The sequence below is a fragment of the Perca fluviatilis genome, chromosome 3 (genome assembly GCF_010015445.1).
Source record: "Perca fluviatilis chromosome 3, GENO_Pfluv_1.0, whole genome shotgun sequence".
NCBI classification, from domain to species: domain Eukaryota; kingdom Metazoa; phylum Chordata; class Actinopteri; order Perciformes; family Percidae; genus Perca; species Perca fluviatilis.
Window position 1 is genome coordinate 17,491,885 of NC_053114.1, and position 22,353 is coordinate 17,514,237.

The window sequence follows — 22,353 nt, forward strand, 5'->3', positions numbered from 1 at the left end:
TTTTCCCAAGATAATTATGAGCCATTTCCTATTAGAATTACATTATAACCCCTTGCAGTATGTAAGACCTAGCCATTTTAAAAACCAATGTGTTTATTATGCTCCAAAGACTTCATTAGGGCACCAAAAGCAAATGTTAGCCTCCTGGGACAATTGAAAATAATTGCTCAATACAAAGCCATGACTGAAGGCATAACGTTAACAAAACACACTGAAAAACTTCTTGAAACACATATGATCAACCCCACATACTGGAGAGATTTCTTTTTATTGCAAAAAAGTTATTTTCCTATTAAAACTTGAACAGAACAGAAACAGCTGTGTCATGAAGGATCACTGATGAATTCTGTTACATTAGAGACATTTTTTTGAAAAATAAAGTTAAGTAAAGATAAAAGACATGCCATGAGAAACGTGGCATGGACAAGTGACTCATTTTAGCCACTATATCGCTTGGAACACTTGATGTAAATCTGCAGGGGGCAGTGTGACAGGATTGTGCAACATCAAAAACTCTTAAATCTCTGTATGAGGATTAACGATATATGGACCGTGACATTATCTAAATAGGGAACATTTAATTTCATAAATTAGGGAGAAAATCAGATTACAGGAGAAAGCAGAAGGAAAACAAACACGGAAAACAAGATTCCACGCTATCAGATTTGGATTGAGTGTAATTTAATAAGAAAATTTCTTTCTGAATAACTGAATAACTTATGAGTTCCTCGCTATCTGTATATTAGATTCTGTGTATAAAAATACTGCTCCGTCTGCCCTGCAGCATCAGAATCTCTTTGTCTGTCTGCGCTCTTGTCTTTTCTGCTTCTTCTCATTCACTTCCTCTGATGGCGACTGGCTTTCTGCCATAAACCAGGGGCCCAGGAAGTTCACCCACAGCAGGTGGACGGCTCGGGCCGGGGCCTGACACACACACACACACACACACACACACAGGAGACAAGATACAATTATAAAGCATGAGAAAAGCAGAAAAGGAAAGGAATCAGGCAGGAAAATAAAGGATTTATCCGGGAAGCTGGACACAGAACATCCTCTTACCAGCAGCCAAAGATACCAGAAATAAGAGGAGATTGTGCTGAGCACTTGAACTATGGCTGTGAGCAGGATGACATCCTTCAGGTGCCTAAAAGCAGAACACACACACACAATAAATTATCACTGAAAAATGACATTTGTCTGTACACACAGATAAGAACTTTGTGCCTTTCAGCAAAGTTGTAGGTTTAGTTTGGGAAAATTGGGGGACACAATGAATTCAGGGGTTCTGTAATCAGAGAAAAACAACAATGTGACAGGTATTTATTCATATACTATTATATTTAGCAAGGAAAATAATAATAATAATTAATAACTATTAATACAAAAACTCTATTGAACATTACATTTAGTTTCTTTGATAGAAAAGTGAAACTAATGTACTAATTTACTGATGATGATTTTTCACTTGCCATGTCATTATATCACTACAGATGCATCGACTTCTCTTCCCGTCCCCAATATGCTCCATCAATCAGAGGGTTAGGACAGACTGCTCTCAATACACACCTGAGTATAAAACTGTGTGCATGTCCAAGTTGTTTTTATAGTGTATGTAGACTAAAGACGGAGGTTCTCTCCCCAGTATATTTGAATTCCACTTGTATTTTGGCATGTATCTCATCTTACTTACTCCGCCATTCCCTGCTCCATGTTTAAGTCTATTCCTCCGTCCAGGAGACTCCCATCCTCAGCAAACGCAGCCTTGGCCATGGCAGACATGGAGCGGTAGCTCCCGACATACACTGCTAATGCGAACACAAGCAGCAGCTACAGGAGGCATACAAGGTGTTAGGGCCAGGAAGTTAATGGTACATTAGATTTGCGGTATATTGAGATTTTAAAATCATCTTGATTATTTACACTCACCCATGTCCAAAATGTAGACGAAGTGTAGAAAACCACAAGATTTACGGCAGTATATATTGCCTGTGCAGGAAGAGCAGTATATTTGAAATGGGGTTTAACGACATGACAGTATAATAGAGCTAAAAATAATGATTCAATCATTTTAGCCTTTTTTAAGCAACATGCAATATGTCAAACATGATCTGGTTCCAGCTTCTCAAATGTGATGATTTGCCATTTTTCTTTTTCGTATATGAGGTATATGAATATCTTCAGGATTTAGACTGTGGCCTCTGATACATTTCATAGATTAAACGATTATGTAATTAATAGAGAAAATACTCAGCAGATTAATCGGTTATGAAAATAATTGTTAGTTTAAGCCCTACAGTAAAATCCATCATAGGTTTTTCTATACAAAAATATGGATTTGTTTAATATCTCTGGTAATATTAGGCCATTACAGCCATTGTTGCAAACCAATGAGCAGGACCGCATTATGGTCATTTTTTACTATATATAAAAGATATTTTTATCAATATCACAACTGAAAATAACTTATGCTATGAAAGAGGATATTATCTATATTGCTCACTCCTAATTTGTAACTGAAACAACTGACAGTTCAACACACAGTCATTTCACATTAAAGTGTAAACGTAAAATAATGTGACACACCTTACAACATACAGTCAAGTCTAAAATTGGATCCAGCGTTAGAAAGTGAAACAGTACAGGTCGGCATTGATTCAAGCAACTTGCAGAACTGTTATTTGAAGAACTGAAGTTCGATAATAAGAATAATAAAAGGGAACACAGACATCAGTGAACTAACCTAAATGTGACACCACCCTTTCAAGGACTGTGTGACACTTTCTTCTGACTGAAACAACTCATAAACAGCATTGAGGTTCTTACGTTAGCTCCTAGGATGACTCTGGTGTAGAACTGCAGCGTTGCCTCGTTCTCCTCATAGATCTGCTTCTTTCCCTTTGTGCCAACTTTCCCTTTGGGCTGTGGGGCAAAACACAGAATGCGGATTCAGCATTATCAGCCATTCATTTTACAGTTTCTGCTCAATTATTGTTATTGTTTGGAACTGGGACTGCATGTGGATTTTTTTTCTTCATTAATCAATTCATTTTTTTAGTCAATAAAACATCAGAAAATAGTCAAAATAATTCCCCCAAGGTGATATTTCCACACCCATGGGGATGTCTTAATTGAGAGCTCACTTAATCCGCAAAACTGTAGAGTTGTAAAGTTTGTGTCCTCCGATCTTAGAATTTATTAATGCAAGACCTACAAGCTAATCAGAAATAAAATCTAAATAATAATGGGGCTTCACATAACCTTGGAAATCAAATCAAATTGTTGTAAGTTGTGAAGTAGTTAAGAATTAGTTTCTCTCGTAAAACATACGACCTGGAAGAGATTAAACCTGCTTTATGCAACATTTGGACTTATCTTAACTGTGATTCAGCTCTGTTAAATATCCTCGTTTTGGGGGAACACTGCCATAAATCATATTCTTATGAATTTATTATTCCCTACACAGACCAATTGTTAGCTTCTTCTGCAGCTTGTGGTGTCACTGTTAACTGAGTCACTTTGCACAGCAGCGTCAGCTCTACTCAAACCGTTATATAATATAGAAGTGAATCAATCAGTTGTTGCTGCCTCCGTGTCTCTGTTGCAGCCATAGACTCTATATAAAGACATATACATATCTATACTGTGTGTTTCTCTCACCGCCATTCGCTCTCTGAGCCGCTGCTGTTGATCTCTTCCACTGCGCCTTCTTTGACATCGACCTGCGACCCACCGCCGATTCTCCCCGCTATTATATTATTATTGCATCAAAGAAGAAACTCAAAACTCTCCCTTATGGAAGTATGGTCTCCCTGCGGTGTGATTTCTTGTAACACATCAGCATTTGGGGCTTCTGATGAGTTCAACATATCCGGCGCATAAAAATGTCGTCATCAACTTTTTGTCGTGTAGTGTGCTCGAGCATACTGTGCTCGAGTGTGCAAAGTGCACAGTGTGGCGAAGGTGGCTTGTGAAATTTGGTGATAGGGTACCATCTGCTGGTCATAAAAAAAAAACATTAAATAAATACATTATATAATTAATAACGTTACCAACTGAAAAAGACAAGTAAGATAACTTCATTTATTTATTCCTATATATGAAGTTATTCTATTTATTATTAATAATGTCTCAATTAGACTCTCATTCTTATTAATGCACGATTTTATGTTTTTTTCAAATGCATTTCAGCCTTGGTGAAGTAGACACAAAGCTCCTGCTGTAGCCTAAAACTTAACTATGATACTATATTTATAAGTTAATTAATTAATATTATGCATCATTTTTTTTTTACTAATGCTGTGCAGATCATTTGCAACAAGTTAGTAACAATAACTTTAGGGTTGCCAGGTTTGAAAAACAACAACAACCTCTGATTGATGTTTGTAGGCTACTCCTCCAGTATACTTGCTTTGTCTTTTTAGCTTTAGTGCATCATAAAGTCCTCTCAAATTAACATTTGGACTATTTACCTTCTATAGATTACCATAATGACATTTATAACTGCAGACTTGTTTGGTCAAAAGCTAGAATTACCAACATTGATAATTACATTTCTTCTACCCTTACTATTTATGTAGGTGCACAGCTATGCAGTGAGCCAAGCTAAACTAGATGTTGGTCTTTAAGATTTTTATTGGAAGCAATTGACAACCACTCAAAACCTGTACAACAAAGTGATTACACAGCAGAAAAAAAATACACTATGCAATAAACAAGAGTTACAGGCCTACAACATATTGTAAAATTGAATTAGTACAGCAACAAGACAAATGGATTCATAAAAGCATAGATAACATTTTTGTCTCCTTGTTACGTGTCAGATGAGTTGGTCAAAGTTCCACCAAAGAGATATACCCCATCTAAAATTCATGGTTTCAAAAATAATTCAATGCCCAAAGAGGTAAAAGTATTCAATATTTCACAAAATACAATAATTACCAAACCGTCCAAAAAAATGAATACAAATTTGTACAGCAGAACATATTGTCTTCTTTCTTTAAAATAGTTTAAACTATCTCTACCTCGAGCAGCTATAACAGTAAAATTCAGCTTACACTTCGTTGCATCAGTATTAATAATCAGTACCCTAATGTAAAATATAATATCAGTTTAAGGGGACATTTTACTGCAGATTGGGCGCTTTTACTTTATTAAGCTATATAACTTTGTGCTTTTACTTAAGTAGGATTATGAATGCATAATATAGTTGTAAATAGTTTTTATTTTTTTATTTTAATTTAAATTGTTTTATAGTTTTACATTGTTGTATTGATACTTCAACTTGGCTAAGTAAAATATCTTTCACTTTCTTCCACCACTGATTCTTATTAAAGGTCTGATGGAATAGGGGGGGTAGATTGTTCCTAACAGTCAGTACTAACACCTAATTACACTTCATAACATAGGCTACGCTTTGTTGTCACAGGTTAGTAAAAAGATTTGCTTTGGGGCACCCTGTGCAGTTTTTCCGCGATGTCACTTTTGACCCTTCTCGACCACCGTAGCCTGAACGTCAGAATTCATATCGGCAGAATCTTTCCAAACAACACTTCTGGGGCTGCTTCTGTCTCAGTGAAAGTCTTATCGGTTAGCTAGCGGTTAGCAAGCTCCGGCTTCATAAATAACTAATCAAATGATAGTACAGTTAGGGTTGACCTCACTCTTGAACTGACACTTTTATGCTACAAAATGGAATACCTGCTTCAGGTGAAAATAGGCGCTCTGATCGGTTTATTGCTCTTAACTCTTCTTTTTGGATTTATCCCTGCTCGAGTCAAATGGTTCAGAGACACAAACGGGTCAGGTTGGTAAACCTTCATGTACTATAAGCAGCTAACTTTAGCAACTGTTAACGTTAGCAATAGTGTTCATTAAGATATCACAGAGGGACGTTAAAGTCGCCTTTAAACTCCGATAAACAATGTGGATTATGGCATACAAAAAGTAAACGTTTTACTTTGATTGGATTACTTGTTCATTTATTACACCGATGCCGAACTAAAAAGAAAATGTCGCTGATTCATGTACAGTTGTCATTCCTGTTCTACGATGTTTTACGATTTGCAGGTAAACAAGCCAACCTTTAATTGCCAGAAATTTGAATGAAGTTTGGTGTAATAGTCACGGCTTAGATTAGCGCAAGGTACAATAATAATAGTGGTTCCTTGTCACCAGCCGTTTGTCTAAATCTGAATCACATGTTTAAGCTGTAGATAGTGTTGTAAAGGCAATGTAACTGCTATTGATTTGATCAACTGTGACTTAGAAACCATTAACACAGTGATAACAGTGAGTAGTGGTAAAGTGGTTAATGATATCATACATCAAACACGACCACTATTATAATCAAAAACTACAAATTCTTCAGGAAATGTTATAATGTATTTTCTTAGAACATTAACATATGGCTTTTGATGATCTGGCACTTTTTACTAATGCTTGCACCATTACATTGTTATTATTATTATTATTATTATTATTATTATTATTATTATTATTATTATTATTATTATTAAATGTCAACCTAAATGTGTAAGTTCACTGCTACCATTAATAAACCCCCCTTTAACCCCTGGAGTCACCTGACCGGGATGGAGCCTGAAGCCCAAAGCCTTCTTGGCACATGGTCACATTATATGTAACGTTATGTAGCAGGCAGAACAGGGCTGTCTTGAAAGTGAACTTTGGCTTTCTTAAATGGAAGTGAGAGTATCATTTCTCTCCATTACATCCATATGTCTCTTAGTGCTTGCTGAGTCATTTTGACTACTGTGCTTTCATAATCATGATGTGTCATATGATCTTCCACTGAAAAGAATGAGATGCCCGCACTCTGCTAATACTCCCATACGTTTATTGTTTTTAACGTTTCGACCCTGCTGGGTCTTCCTCAGGCAAGTGTGCGGCCATCACGTTCTTTTCAGTTGTATCCAGACCCTTTTTGCCCCTTCACGTCACCGACAGGGATGTGCACACTACCACCACTGCATATGATCTTCCAACAATTATTCTAACTTTGGAAGGAATAACAGGGATTTCATCCCTGTCTCTAATGTAGCACAAACCCATCAGATATAGGCCAATCCAGTTAGAGTTTTTGTAAAATGCCCCATTCTTACGTAGGGCATCATGAATACTAAAGATTGTCTACAAAGGAATGCACAACAGCATAGAAACACATATGCTTTGTTTACTCTACACTTAATGGCATTTTGTCTCTAGTAGGCCTGCACGATAAATAATTATAAAATCGCAATCTCAATTCACCCCTGTTCGCGATTTAATTTTTAAATGACTTCGGGTTTTTTTTTTTTTTTTCTCCAATTAATTTATTGAAAGCATTTGACATTGACATGTTTTAATTATGTAAAGATATGTTCAAGGAGTTTAGATAGAGCCTGTATCAGGGCCATATTTAGTTCAATGTGTTATGTCACTATTTTTGGTAGCCTACTGTACTTAAATGGCCAGTATGTACTTTATTTTCTTTATTCATTGAAGCCTCTATGTTTACAGGCTTGTGGGAATGTGACAATGTGCGATAGGTGCCAAAAAAAATCTATGTTTGGTACTGCCAATATGTATTGTTTTGTCATGGTTCATGTGTGCAATAAACCTTACACTTCGTGAGAAAGAATCGTGTCAGAGAATCGTGATATCAATTCTAAGCTAAAAAATCGTGATTCATATTTTTTCCCCAAACAGTGCATGCCTAGTCTACATTGTATGTAAGTTAATGTTGAAAAACAAGATATGTTTTATCTTTCCATTTGCAGAAATCCACCGCACAGTTCTGAGTCTGATCAGCTGTTTTGCCGGAGGGGTTTTCCTGGCAGCATGTCTGCTCGACATTATTCCAGATTATCTGTCAGACATCAACGCAGAGCTGCAAGCTCAGAAGGTGGAGGTACATCCAAGTATGGACTGATTTGGAGAAGCTCAGGGTAGCTTGGATAAATCGTCCCATATATTAGGCCTGTATACACACTCGGGCTGCAACTAACAATTATTTTTTATTTTAAATCTTTCTGTAAATCTATTTTTCAAATAATCTATTAGTTGTTTAGTGTATAAAATGTCAGCAAGTAGTAAAAAATGCAAAGAGCACAAACTGCCCTTCTGTTTTTCAACCAGCAGTCCAAAACCCCAACAATGTTCAATTCACAATGATAGAAAACAGAAGAAAAAAAACAGCCAATCCTCACATTCGAGAAGCTGGAAATACAGAATGTTTGGTGTTTTTTTTAACTTGATAATTTACTGACACGATTAATCAATTATCTAATAAGACATATGTTGTAAATAAAGTAAGAACAGTCGACAGTTCCTACAAGAACTTTGTAGTTCTTCAAGAATAAAACAGCTATTCCTGTTGTTTTTGACAGAGCACTTTTAGATATCCTATCCTGACTACAGGTCTTTACATACATACCATACATACATACATGTACATACATACTGTACTGTAATCTTTTTACAATCTGTGCTTCCTAATTCTTGACTTTATCAGATTGACCCTGCATACTGATTAATCTCTCTCTGTCTCAAATAGATCAGTTTCCCCTTGCCAGAGTTCATCATGGCTGCCGGCTTCTTCATGGTCCTCATACTGGAGAGGATTGTCCTGAACTGTCGGGAGACGAGAGGGGCTCAGGAGGAGAGGGCACCCCTTATACCGGACACCAACAGGCATGGACACGGCCATGGAACAGGTCCAGATCTGGAGAGCAGCGGCCACCACGTCCACGTTGACTTTCAGGCTCACTCCCCCTTTCGCTCCTTCATGCTTTTCCTCTCTCTCTCGCTCCACTCGGTTTTTGAGGGTCTTGCTATCGGCCTGCAGAGCACGGACTCAAAGGTAAGTTTACCACCACCTGTAAAGTAGTGGAATAATATGACACCATTGATTGGACTGTGTTTCGTGTCACCTGTGACGTGAGCATGCATCCTTAACAAAACGAAAGACCCACTTTTAGAAAAGCAGCTCCATGGCGTTAACCAGAGGTCTAAATCTCCACAGAGATCCTTTTAAATCTGCTGAGACTTCCAGACAATATGCAGCATTTGTTTTCCCCACTCTTGTTTTTCCCCAGAGAATCAAGTTCTTATTTAAAGTTAACTCTTCTTCAGGCTGTATTATATGTCATGCACTTTGTAAACATTTGTCTTAAAAAAGTGCTGCGTAAATAGAGTTGGAATCATATTCCCGACATTCTCTTATTACCAGAAGAAAGAAGGGTTTCAGTTTATAGCTTCAGGACGCTTTGACAGGAAAGGAATCTCGCTGTCATGAGAGTCAGATCTATGTACTCTGGTCACAAGACAGTATTAACAGTCTGAGCATACTATCGGTGTTCCCTCAGGACTTTTCATGTGCATGAAATGTGTGTTATCTGTCTGTTCAGCTGGAAATTTACTTCACTATTTAGAAAATAAAAAAGTTATTTCATGGATCCAGGATACTATGCATCCTGATAAAGTTCCCTTAGCCTTTGGAATTAAAATAGCCCCACATCATCACATACCCTTCACCTACACTATACCTAGAGATTGGCATGGTTTTATGTCGGTTAGCCTAATAGCTGGTTTGATTTGCATTGAGAGATGATCTTATGGAAAGTACCCCATGTTAATCTCTAGGTATGGTGAATGGTATGTGATGATGTGGGACTAAATTCAAAAGGCTCAAAGGAACTTTATCATGATCATGAATAACTAACCTTAAAAAAATAAAAATCTGCCTGCCTCTATGGGAATTTAACATAGGGGTGTACTGACTTTTGTTGCCAGCGGTTTAGACATTAATGGCTGTATGTTGAGTTATTTTGAGGGGACTGCACATTTGTACTGTTATACAAGCTGTAAACTTAATACTTTACATTGTAGCAAAGTGTAATTTATTCAGTGTTGTCCCATTGAAAGATATAATGAAATATTTACTAAAATGTGAGGGGGTACTCACTTTTGTGAGATACTGTATATTATACATGTATATCATGTTTATTTAATTAGATAAATCTTCAATAAATTAAGATCTCATTTTCAAGGGGGCCTAAGTACATAAATATATTTTTAACTACATAATTGAAAAAATACAACAAGATGCCAAAGAACAACAAAGGAAGAAATTATGAATAAGACATAAAATAATAAAACAGACATCACTGTGGTAAAACAAATACATTTTAAACCATACCATGCTGTGGATCTAATGCAAGGACAATCAACCAATCAATCAATTTATATTTGTCACATGAAATCATGCGAGGGACAATTCCAGTGTCCCATTCAACTTGTGCATGATTCATCATGAAGCAGAATGTGGCCGTCGGATAAGCACACAGAAAAATAGTCACCCGGTTGTTGGCACCGGTATCCAGGATCCAGCCGAGTCTCAGCGACAGGACACCTGAGCTCCCGACATCCTGCTGGAAACCGCAGAGGCCACCAAGCTCACTATCTGACGGCTGCACACTGGCTAGCAGGATGCCCAGCAGAGAAGTCACAGTCGGTGTTCAATTCCTCCACGATTGCATCGGTGCCCCCTCTGATGTCAAGATGGAGATGGACCCAGAGTCGGTCCCACTTGTCCATATAGTCGGTATCATAGCAATAGGTCGTAGCTGATAGCCATCTTCACCTTTTCCTCTGTGTTTACTCACAGACAGAGAGGCGACTGGAGAGGTCTGCGCCTTCTAGACAAACATTGATTTAGCTGACAAAAGTCTACTGTATTATTATGAATCTAGTAACTTAATACCTTGAGTGTTTGCATTTCTCACCTTGGTTGCATTTCTCACCTTGCTACAGTAAAGTAGAAGTGTAGCCAGGATGTGGTCAGTACACATAATTAAATTAACAACATAAGCCTGTGAGTTAATTGCAAAAGTTGCAGACTTGCCCATACAGTACATTGGGCTCAACTGAATATATCAATTAATAAGTTACCCATCTGGAAGTGAGCGAAATGGATAAATCCTCGATTGCTGTAATCTAAGAATATGTTGTTTTATATTTTGATGTCGATAAAGTATGTTATTATATTGTAAATTTTCTGGACAATGAAATGAGATTCAGTCAATGGATAAAACAACCAGACATGAGTGTCGGTTTTTGGCTAATCCAGCAAATTGAATACCTGAAAAATCAGTGCACTTTATTGATAGAGCTTATATAGAAATCTAATTTTGCTATAAAGCAGCCCTGCTCTTTGATTTGCAGCATTGCCCACAATTACCTAACATTACCAGAGATATCATAATACAAAGCTACCATGGTACAAACAGTATGGCAAAAATATCCCACATCCCAACATTCACTTTTGTTTGGGTTTCAATAGGAGCTGTTAAAGGAGCTAGAAATAACCATAACACCTCTTTGCTTTCTCCAGGTATTAGAGATCTGCATCGCTATACTTGTCCACAAGAGCATCATAGTGTTCAGCCTGTCTGTGAAGCTGGTCCAGAGCGCAGTTCGTCCATTATGGGTGGCTGCTTACATCGGAGTGTTCGCCATGATGTCGCCTATAGGAATCGGCATTGGCATCAGCGTGACGGAGGCTCATCTAGCGGCTGGAGCACTCATCCAGGCCATCCTGGAGGGGCTTGCCGCAGGGACGTTTATTTACATCACCTTTCTAGAGATCCTCCCACATGAGCTCAACTCCCCCGGGAAGCAGCTTCTCAAGGTGCTCTTCATCCTGCTGGGCTTCAGCGTCATGGCATCGCTGACGTTTCTGGGCTGAGACTGGGAACAGACTGTATTTCAGCTGTCAGTATGTGACCTGGACACTTTGTGGCAACTTCTGCAGCTCACACTAACGTGTATACAAACTATCTTTATTTGAAAAGAAGACGTAGGTTTACAACCGCCCACCTCTGGAGTTTTTAATGCCTATGGAGCAACAGATGTTGGTGTTTTATTTCTTACAATATACTTTTAAAACCATTTTTGTATATATAATTTCTTTTTAAGAGGATTTTATGTAAAGAGGAACCGTTTACTGCAATGATAAGTTTGTCGAATGACAGTGGAAATAAGTGGCACATCACTGAGTCCCCTTATTTGTCACTGGCCTTGTTTTTCAAACATGCTTTGGACCTGCAAACAGAGCATCTGACCTTTGACACTGTTGAGGAAATCACTGAAAACAAAGGGCAATGTTGTATGTAAATCATACCTTGTAATTAATTAAATCACGCCAGTATATCAGTACCACCAGATCTTTAGATGTAGTTTGCCACATCAGGCTGCTTTCACTTGGAATTGCAAACATACTGGAATATCAACATGTTCATATTTTTCCAGTAAACTAGCGTATATGTAAACTGACTTCCTGATGCCTTGAGAATCTGTATGCCAAAATACTGTTTGCACTTTAAGGCTAAAATGTAATCGGCTTTTAACAACACACTATTTAAAAAGTATGATCCCTATTATTTACATTATGTTGACTCACTTAAGTCCATTCCGTTTTGCCACTCTGCTGCCTGCTTTATTAACTTTCTCAATGTAGAGTGCTTTTAGTTCTCTATTTTGATTGGACAAAATTAAGCTTTATCAGCACAAAGAGAAGTGCAAGATTAAGAATGAATTCTGCAAACGGATACGTATGGTATTTCACTAGCGCGCATGCTTGTATTTGTCTCAAGAACTCAAACCAAGCAGGACACCACACTACAGCACATTGGCCACATTATTTCAATGTTAGTAGAGTTAGTGAAAAACAACATATTTTAAAAACAGTGTAGCACACGGACTCCAGCATGTTTCTGCCTTCCGCCTGCTTACACTCAAAGTCCAATTATTGTAAACTGTCTATTTTTTTTGTCACACTTCCTTTTTTAGTCATGGGATAGTCAGATGGTAGAACAAAGCAGGAAGTTGGAAGCTTTGTATTGGTTTATCCTTATACAGCAAAAAAAGAAGTTGTGTAAGTACGATCAAATGTGCCAAGTCTCAAATTTACTTTTTTTTCCCCCTCCATTCAAAGACATCTGATCAAGACTAATGAAACTGTTCCCCAAAGGGAAAACTACTCCTTGTTAATGTGATTTTGTGTAAAAATAACTTGTTTGTACGGTTCAAAAACATCAACTGTCTTTTTGTAAGCACACCTACATTATTTTGTGCCTTATGATTGTTAATCTCATGAAAAACTATTTTGATGTCTGTTGTGTAAAAATTGATCAAAGTAAAGATAAAAGAGGAATTGTCTGCAGACTTGTTTGTTGTGTGCAAAGGTTGCTTTTACTTATGGTGCATTCACTTGCTCCTCGAGTGGTCCCATTTCCCAAATTGGGAAGTACTTCCTTCGACTTGTGTTCATGAGCTTGAGGTTGTAATGTGAAAACCACCATGTAAACCATGCATATTTTAGTTTCTCTTCCTCTAATTTTAATCCAAAGAAAGCTTGACTTAAATCAAAGTATTAACGGCTACTGAACATTTCTGATGAGGGCTTGTGGGAGGTTTGAGGTCATGTGGGTTAATGTGGCAGCAAGCTAACTGGTGCCACTAGGTGGGAGTGTTGGTCCTCTGATAGCCTCCAATAATGAGGGCAGTATTTCACAGGAACATGGAATACTTGAGATTACTAATAAGATCATTTCACAAGATAGTATAACTTTTAAAGACCCTCACTTAATTTGCCTTTTTCACAGAAGACATTTTGACATTTTTCCCTGTGTGAAAAGCAGAGGTGTAAGTGAGAATGAGAATGACAGCCAGACCACACTGCCATGGCTTACTGGGAGCCATCGTTATTGTTATTAACACCTGTCCATGTGATTTTACCTCTCTATCAGTCTTCAGTGTCTTCAGGCTTCTGACATTAGTGGGAAAACTCAGCACGACTGTTGTAATGATCAAGTAATTTAAATTTACGTATACATCAGTTTCTGTTCCAACCACGAATGCTCATCCATCATGGATATACCATATACAGCCTACTATCTAATAGCCTACTATCTAATAAAACGTTCAAATTATAGATCACATGAATATTTTAAACAGCAGAACAATTCATAATGTGCATAAAAATTACATTTGTATTCACCCAGGCCTATTTGTTTGCTTGCATGGTGGCATGATTGGCAGGAATCCCTTCACATCAAAGAGCTTAACAGTATACCAGAGGCCTGTATAGCCACGGCATTGTTAACCCCTGTTTGTTTTTGCGAGGGAATAGGAGGTTATTCATGAGCGTCCACTAATGAGAGCTGCTGATGGAGGAACAACAGCGCAGTACAGTAAAGTCTGCCAGTTCTGGATCACAGAGGCCTCAGTGTGTGGAGGAGGGAGACCCAGCAGAGCCTCCAGCTTCAGTGTGGGATGGATGTTTCCTCTGTTCACCCACAGCTCATTAAGCTCTTCTATCAGCTCAGCGATGGCATCACACTGTTTTCTCCCCTTTTGCTCTCTCAGACATGATGCAGAATGCATCCTAAGCCTAGCACAAGCTCTGCTTTTTCATGCTTTATTCTCGAGGTGCACAATGTCAAGAGGGAAGAGAAAAATATGCAAAATATGTTTGATCATTTAAAACTTTTACATAAACAATTAGAATAATGCACAAAACAGTGTAGCTCTTCCTTTACTATAGTATAAAGACATATCTTTAAAAAGGGTCTGAAAAAGGTTAAAAGAATTGTATGCCATTTTGGGAAATCTCACTCTCTTGTCGAGAGTTAGGCGAGAAGATCTCATGCCCATTAAATATGAAGATAGACCTAGGAGACGGTTAGGTTAGCTTAGCTTAGCATAGCATAGCATAGCATAAAGACTTTAGGTTAGCTTAGCATAGCATAAAGACTTGGAGTGAAATCTGTCTACTCCAAGCCAGGAAATAATTCAGCACATAATAACCCCCATAAACTGTTGTCATGCACACTTAGTTTTTTGTACAGATTATACGTTATAATGTTATAACGTATTAATTTATGAGCTTTAAAGGTGCTAATAGGCAAGTATTTTTATCTTTGGACGAGCTAGGCTAGCTGTTTCCCCCGTAAAAAAAGATAAATGTCCCCTGGCATGGTGTCCAAATCTAAAACAAATTGAAAGGACAAATCCAAGTGGAAATAGAAAGTCTAAAGCCACGGTGAAATTAAATGTGCAAATTTGAAGGTAAAAGAAACCACAAACTTCTGGTGGTGCTACAAGAAAAGTCAGGAGATCACCAAAGTCAATGGAATTCATCCTCTGGGGAACATGAATGTCAAAATGGCAGTCGGTCCAAAAATTGATGAGATGTGTCAGTCTGGACAAAAGTTGCTGACCAACCGTCCAATCAAAAAATAACCTCAAAATCATTCACTGCTGTAAATAACAAAAAGTTGGAGGCAATGAAGATGGAAATAGAAACAGGGCAAACTTTCATCAATCTCCAAAAAATAAAAGCAAACCTGATTGTATTCTAAATTACTGTAATGAATGACTGGCACTAGAAGAGAGGCAAGTTGTCTGATGTTGTGCTATCATGGATGAGTAATCCATAATCTGGGTCACAAAACAAAGTAGTTCCCTCTGATGAGGATTTCAAAGAATGTGCAGAGTATGAAGCATAAATCCCAACTTTCATGTCACATGTCTGGGGTTAAATATCCTTTCTGAATGGAGGACAAGAGGAATGTATGAAACAGCAGGGAGAAAAAAAAACATGCAAATTCTCCTAAGTCATACAATATGATGTTTAATAGGTAAATACCGGTTTGTGGAGCTGGAATCGGCACATTACTGAAAAACATAAAAATCACTTAAAAACCTTTTAATTATCTTCTCATTCTTTAATTTTTCTTATTGATAGAAATCACGTGTGATGAAAATGACCATCAGACCAGAGTACGGTGGCCCAGAGGCGCAAAACACAACAAAATTGCATCAAACACACAGGGTTTTCTAAAATGTTGTGGGGTTTTTTTTCTCTCTAATTTTGTTGTGTTTTCAGAAATGTCATTTCATTTTCTTTTTGTTCATGTTTTCTGTTTTGGTCATTTGATGAGGTTTTTTTGTGAAATGTGTTTTCTAAATGAATGTGTTCCGTGTGTTTTCTGTAACGTCGATGTGATTTCTAAAATTGTTACGTTTTCTATTCTTTTAATGTGTTTCGTCAGCTGTGGTTGTGGTTTGCCCGTCAGGACCACCGTAGACCACCAGAGTGAGGGTCCAGACCAACACACCTCTCCTCCTCCATCCCAGCTCCCCCTTCACTTCGCAGTTTGCATTATGTAGATCAGCCGCTCATTGTAATCCACTGTGTCATTTAACTCCTCCCCTCCTGATCCTCTCTCCTCTTGTTGTCCTCTCTGCCACTCCGTCTACTCCTCTCATCCTGTCTGCTTAAAGGTAGGTCTGCTCTTCAGTTAAAATAGCACTTGCACTGTAAGTACTGTACACTATTGGTATTTATTGATCAATCAAATCAATTAAACTGGTGTGAAAAACAATAATTGTTTTAATTGGATGTTGAATGACAGATTGTTTACCGTAATGGATGAATGTGTCATAAAGTGTGTAAATTCAGTTTCCATGCATTGTGGTTTTGTGCGTTGCACTGTTTGATGTTCTGTATTTGACTGAACTTACAGCCACAAAGATATACCCTAAGTGGTTGATTAACACACTCACGTTTCTTTTCTGAAGAGGAGCTAGGGCATTTGTGACTGTAAATCAACTTATGTCAACATTAGTTTTTGGCTTTATGCAATACTAAATTAACATTATTTGGCCAAATATATGTTTCTGTTCTTTTATTAATTTTAAGATTTAAATGTTTATATTGTATATTTTTTGTAAATTTGTAAATTCTATTGTATTGTTATACTGTATACTTAACAGTATTTTTTCTTTTTATATTTCTTACTGTCCTTTCTGTTTTTATTAAGTTAATATGTTAAGTGAGTGTTGTACTTTGAGAGCAAAGATTAACCAGAGTCAAATTCCTTGTTTGTTTACGCAAACTTGGACAATTAAGCCGATTCTGATTCTGATGAGATTGCTTGATCAGTAATACTTTGGATGTACCATGTCCAGTAAATTTAGTTTGAGATAGCATTTAGAGTGGGTACAGCTCCAGTTTGTGCCTCTCATGTGTTACCATTACATTCAAGTCACACAGGGAAGCATCTGGTTTTACGAAAACAAATACACAGTGAAAACCGAAATGACAGTTTTTTAAAACACTATCTCGCTTACTGCTGTACTGAAGGTATTTAAAAAATGTTAAGAGTATCTTCTAAGCATCTGGATGTAAAGAATATTCAGTTTCTTCACGATAAAAACAAATCCAAACAAATGTGGTAGCCTGAATATGTCCTTGCTCAATTTGTACATGAATCAAAATTTAAAGAATTGTAATAGATGTTGTTATATACTGATGTTTCTGCATATTTTCATAAAAAAAGAAACACATTATACTATTTTGTGTTTTACATCAAGACATAGGACAGTTAAAACTCTTTGTTTTTACTATGCAGCAACAGATTGCAACAGATTTTTATTTTCTATTTCAGATAGTTAAATGAGGAAATATCTTCAGAACAGAAGCAAGTGTTGTTAAACCATCTTTTGGGTTTTTCAAATATCGCCAGGCATTAATTTCGCTTAGCTCTGTGGTTCACATGTAATGATAATACACGAGGAACACACTGGGGCTAGATTTGGTCATTCAGTTTCATGGGAGAGTGGTGGTCATTAGATATCTGCTGTTTTGATGTATTGTGTCAGGCTCTTATGTAAGAGGATGTCTGCTCCACTGATGAGTAAAGAAACCACTCTTCATTTAAAATGTTTGCACATCACTGAGCCAAAGGAAAACGTTTTCCTTTTCTACACCACCACCTTTTGTAGGCTATTTATGTAGATCATTTATGTAGATGATGTAATATATTCCAATAACTGCATTAAAGCTTTTCTGACCTCATGGCCTCACCTTAACAAGCTCTGTCAAGAATAAACTAAAGGTCTGGATAACTCTGAAAGAAAGGTTTGATGTGTTGATTTTCTGTTTGTGCCAATTCTCTTTCTTTCTTTCTTTCTTTCTTTCTTCTCATTCTTTCTTCACAGTTTGTGAAGCTGCTGTGAGACGCTGCAACCATGGCTGCTGTAAGTTGAACTACTTTGCAACACATCAAGAGAGAGCACTTGAGTGTTACTTTGTCTCGGTTTAAGCCAGTTTGTCAGTGTCTGGCCTCACTTCACTGGTTGGCCCTACGACAAAAACATCAGCTCTTGGAGGTTTGACTGTCAGCGCATGATGCTGTTATTGTGCCAGTAGATGCTGGCCCTGGGATGGACCCTTAAGCTGTTTTTAAGAAGTGGCTTTAGAAGTCCTTTCTGTAATCACGTGAAGCAGATTAACCAGTCCTTCACTGGTGTGCATCGTTACGGGTTAGGGGTTTTCTTTTTATTAAGCTTTTCTTCTTTATACAGATTGGGTCTTACCGTATGGTGTCAGAGGAGGAGCAGGCCATGAGGTCTAAGCTGGAGAATTTGTCAGTGAAGGATCATGGGCCAGTGTTTGGGCCGTGCCACAAACTGCCTGGACACACTGTGCAAAAGGTAAAAAAAATAATATTTAACTGGATGCCTGCATATACAGAGTAGTTCAAATCAGAATATTAGTCCACATTGTAGAGACACTTTTGTCCCTGCAGACAGCAACATTTTGTCTTGAAGTGTTTGGCTGTTTTTCTTCTTCCGCCAGGCGAAGGATGAGCTGAGTGAGACAGATGAGAGGCGGGCGTCGACACTGAAGGACCTGCGAGTCATGATGAAGGAGAGAGCAGCGGAGGGAGACGATTTGGCCAAACTGGTGCTGGAGCACTTCGGGGACAAACCGGACTCTCTGATCCTGCGTTTCCTCAGAGCTCGCAAGTTTGAGGTTGTCAGAGCCCACGAGCTCATGAAGGGTTGGTAGTTAGTATGCTATTACATTTCTATTGTAGAGAGACAAACTGAGATATCAAAAGTGACTTGTTTGTGGCATCTACATGCTTTGATTCCATTTCTGCAGACATTTTCCAATAGCTTCAGTAATTGAGGGTGAGAACTCTTTTGTGCTCCTGGTTTGCATGAATCCTGCCCATTACTCAGACAGGGAGGCATGTGTTCATTAATTGGGGGCTTTGAGTTGCTTCTGAGTTTCCCCTGACAAAGGCCTCATTTGTGTCCAAATAGGACAGCAAGTTTACTTAACTTGTGAACTCACAGTGTTCTTCTGGGAACTTCACAGCGCATGTGCTGGGGGAGGAGATGAGATTAACAGCAGAGTGGTTTGACACTCCTATGAGAAGATCCTTATGACTTGCCTATTGTTTGTGTGTGTGTGCGCTTAGGACTCATTGTAAAATTGTATTCATAATTTAATATTTAAACAACTACTAACTCCAAAATGAATTAACAATTATCAATAAAATAATCCAGAATTACATTGACAGAATTCACTTGGTCAGGGCCAACAGTTTCAGTTTGGATTTTTTTTTTCTTGCTATTGCTGTGAGAATATTTGACACACACACACACACACACACACACACACACACACACACACACACACACACACACACACACAGGGTTAATTGGTGCCTCTGTATGAAGGGGCTTGGAGCAGATGCACAGTGGTGTCATTGTGTTTGGCAAATCAGCAACCTGCACTGGACACTCATACCGTACACAAAGGGTTTAGGGACCATTAGCGCCCGATAACAGAATGCAGCTAAACTTTGTGATGTGTGTGTTTGGGGGTATTCTAGGTTATGTGCGCTTCAGGAAGGAGTATCCCGAGCTGTTTGAGAATCTGACCCCAGAGGCAGTCCGCAGCACCATCGAGGCGGGTTACCCTGTGGTACTGCCCAGCAGGGACAAGTATGGCCACGTAGTCCTGCTCTTCAACATCGAGAACTGGGACCTGGAGGAGATCACATTCGATGAGGTAACTGTAAAGCAACCTCGCAGAGCACATCTGCAAAGGACTGGGAAGTAGTTGTTTGAAATAAGTCTTTGTGTGTCACAGATCTTAAGAGCGTACTGTGTGATCCTGGAGAAGTTGCTGGAGAATGAGGAAACCCAGATCAATGGCTTTGTCCTGATTGAGAATTTCAAGGGCTTCACCATGCAGCACGCCTCAGGAATAAAGCCGACCGAGCTCAAGAAGATGGTGGACATGATGCAGGTCAGAACAGACTCTTAAAGGAAAAGCTAAGAATTTCTTGATGTGCAACTTAAGAACTGTTTGAACCAAATGTGTGTTCTTGTGCAGGACTCTTTCCCTGCGCGTTTCAAGGCGGTCCACGTTACTCACCAGCCCTGGTACTTCACCACCACATACAACGTGGTCAAACCCTTCATGAAGAGCAAGTTGCTGGAGAGGGTATGGATGAAGGGCTATCGACTTCTTTAATCTTAACCCAGCATTCAGTTCTGCCCCATTTGCACCAGTCATCTCCTCTGAACACTGTTGATAACTTCCCTCAGGTCTTTGTTCACGGCGACGAGCTGGACAACTACTTCAAAGAATTCGACGCAGACATCCTGCCAGCAGATTTTGATGGGAAAGCCTCTGTTGCAGACTGCCAGGCTATCGCCACCAAGCTTTTTGGCTCTGAAGACACTGCTCTCTGAAAGAACAGCCCCTCCCATTTCAAACCCAAGAGTTATAGTGTCCTTCACCCTAGATGCTTCTTTTGTGATCAGATCCGGTCTATTTTGAAGCTAGGTTGACATTTTGTATTATTATGCAGGCAGTTCCTATGAGCAAAAAGAAGTATCTAGAGTTAGGAGCAGGGAATGGGTTGCCAATGAGTAAATACATGGTGATATAAATAGGAAAGAAAAAAGATGTTTAGCTATTACAGAGAGAATAATTGATGTTTAATGTCTGTTACTTTACAGCGCTAACATTCATTGTTACTTAAGGAGCGGAGGGAGAATGAGAGAGTTGATAATGTAAGTCAGTTTGGTTTGGAGTTTTTCGCCTTAAAAATGAATTTCACATCATACAGAGCAGCTTTGTGCCTACAATCCTGTCAGTTGAATGAGAACATAAATGTTTCAGTCTCAGGGGTTTAGAAAGGTATGAAGATTGGAAAACTAATAACGGCTAAGCCAGCATTTGATAATTGTTTTAGGAGCCTTCTGATGCAGTGTCATGGAAACAGTTCTTTGTCTCAACAGCCTTGTTTGAGTTGTGACTCTCAGATGCCTGATTTACCACAAAGATCCATTCTGCAATTTGCACTGTATTGGGAAATTTTCAATTAAATTGTTTTTTTTTGTGTCAGTCATTTTTTCTTCTTGTTATTTCACCTAACCTGATAGGATTTTAATAAGGCAAGATTAAACCATAAAATCAGGTTTATTTTCAGCTGCTTCATAAAGGAGGTTTAAATGAGTCTCACTTAAGTTACCATGGAAACCTACGTATCCCTCCAGACCATTAACGGTGGTGGAAGAAGTACTCAGATAATTCACTTAAAGGTCCCATGACATGAAAATTTCACTTTATGAGGTTTTTTAACCTTAATATGCATTCCCCCAGCCTGCCTATGGTCCCCCAGTGGCTAGAAATGGCGATAGGTGTAAACCGAGCCCTGGGTATCCTGCTCTGCCTTTGAGAAAATGAAAGCTCAGATGGGCCGATCTGGAATCTCCTTCTTATTCAATTCAATTTTATTTATAGTATCAAATCATAACAAGAGTTATCTCGAGACACTTTACAGATAGAGTAGGTCTGGACCACACTCTATTATGAGGTCATAAGGAGCAAGGTTACCTCCCCTTTCTCTGCTTTGCCCGCGCAGAGAATTTGGCCCACCCATGAGAGAGAGAGAGACATCATGGCTTTCAAACGAGCAAAGTGGCAGTTGGTCCAAGCCACACCCCCACCCTCCACCTTGCTCCCCCCCTCTCCTCCTCAATAGCTACAGACACAGAAATGGCACATCCTAAGGAAAGCTCATTGTGGGACTGGCTCTAGTGGCTGTAATTCTGCGCCAAGGCTGAATTTCGGGGAAGAGACTTCAGATACAGTATTAGAAGACCACTAAGGCCTATATAAAAGCATCCAAAGAGCACCATGTCATGGGACCTTTAATTAGCAATACCACCGTGTAGAAATGCTGTTACAAGTAAAATTCCTACATTGACATTTTTACAAAAAAGTACAAACCTACTAACATCAAATAGCCTATAGTATACTTAAAGTACCAAGTATTGCAGAATGGCGCATTTCAGAATCATGTGTACTGACAGCAGTACATTAGACAGATTATCTGTACAAAAAAATCCTTATTTTGTTTCTCTGCCTCCTCCTTGCGCTCCTAATGGCATTTGCAAGAATCCAAAGTACCCAAA

The 22,353-nt window shown here is 38.5% G+C and overlaps 3 protein-coding genes across 4 annotated transcripts; 2 read left to right on the plus strand and 1 right to left on the minus strand.

The window, feature by feature from the left end:
* Nucleotides 1-223: 223 nt before the first annotated feature.
* Nucleotides 224-3,894, minus strand: tmem208 (transmembrane protein 208). Its single transcript, XM_039796209.1, has 6 exons — nucleotides 3,661-3,894; nucleotides 2,827-2,922; nucleotides 1,930-1,989; nucleotides 1,694-1,830; nucleotides 1,063-1,147; nucleotides 224-924 (listed from the first exon to the last, which is right to left on the minus strand). Exons 1-6 carry the CDS (start codon nucleotides 3,664-3,666, stop codon nucleotides 787-789), a joined length of 522 nt encoding a protein of 173 aa, XP_039652143.1. The 5' UTR covers nucleotides 3,667-3,894; the 3' UTR covers nucleotides 224-786.
* A 1,641-nt stretch (nucleotides 3,895-5,535) lies between these two features.
* slc39a1 (solute carrier family 39 member 1) lies at nucleotides 5,536-13,222 on the plus strand. Of its 2 annotated transcripts, none has more exons than XM_039795865.1 (4): nucleotides 5,536-5,806; nucleotides 7,779-7,909; nucleotides 8,555-8,860; nucleotides 11,393-13,222. In XM_039795865.1, exons 1-4 carry the CDS (start codon nucleotides 5,692-5,694, stop codon nucleotides 11,744-11,746), a joined length of 906 nt encoding a protein of 301 aa, XP_039651799.1. In that variant the 5' UTR covers nucleotides 5,536-5,691; the 3' UTR covers nucleotides 11,747-13,222. The 2 variants fall into 2 exon arrangements, with proteins under 2 accessions (XP_039651799.1, XP_039651801.1); XM_039795867.1 differs by having other exon boundaries at nucleotides 7,779-7,903.
* A 2,998-nt stretch (nucleotides 13,223-16,220) lies between these two features.
* rlbp1a (retinaldehyde binding protein 1a) lies at nucleotides 16,221-21,280 on the plus strand. The gene is made up of 8 exons (XM_039796020.1): nucleotides 16,221-16,347; nucleotides 18,067-18,105; nucleotides 18,433-18,561; nucleotides 18,707-18,911; nucleotides 19,755-19,933; nucleotides 20,015-20,173; nucleotides 20,261-20,371; nucleotides 20,476-21,280. Exons 2-8 carry the CDS (start codon nucleotides 18,097-18,099, stop codon nucleotides 20,620-20,622), a joined length of 939 nt encoding a protein of 312 aa, XP_039651954.1. The 5' UTR covers nucleotides 16,221-16,347; nucleotides 18,067-18,096; the 3' UTR covers nucleotides 20,623-21,280.
* The last annotated feature ends 1,073 nt before the right edge of the window (nucleotides 21,281-22,353 follow it).

What these genes read in the sequence shown, in the direction of transcription:
- tmem208 (XM_039796209.1), bottom strand. An exon ending in GAGTCATCCTAGGAGCTAAC is followed by an intron (nt 1,990 to 2,826) that starts GTAAGAACCTCA and finishes CTTCCTGCACAG; the next exon opens with GCAATATATACTGCCGTAAA. An exon ending in CGTCTACATTTTGGACATGG is followed by an intron (nt 1,831 to 1,929) that starts GTGAGTGTAAAT and finishes TGCCTCCTGTAG; the next exon opens with CTGCTGCTTGTGTTCGCATT.
- slc39a1 (XM_039795865.1), top strand. Translation starts at nt 5,692, where the DNA reads ATGGAATACCTGCTTCAGGTGAAAATAGGCGCTCTGATCGGTTTATTG. An exon ending in TGCAAGCTCAGAAGGTGGAG is followed by an intron (nt 7,910 to 8,554) that starts GTACATCCAAGT and finishes TGTCTCAAATAG; the next exon opens with ATCAGTTTCCCCTTGCCAGA. An exon ending in TGCAGAGCACGGACTCAAAG is followed by an intron (nt 8,861 to 11,392) that starts GTAAGTTTACCA and finishes TGCTTTCTCCAG; the next exon opens with GTATTAGAGATCTGCATCGC.
- rlbp1a (XM_039796020.1), top strand. An exon ending in CTGGACACACTGTGCAAAAG is followed by an intron (nt 18,562 to 18,706) that starts GTAAAAAAAATA and finishes TTCTTCCGCCAG; the next exon opens with GCGAAGGATGAGCTGAGTGA. An exon ending in AGATGGTGGACATGATGCAG is followed by an intron (nt 20,174 to 20,260) that starts GTCAGAACAGAC and finishes GTTCTTGTGCAG; the next exon opens with GACTCTTTCCCTGCGCGTTT.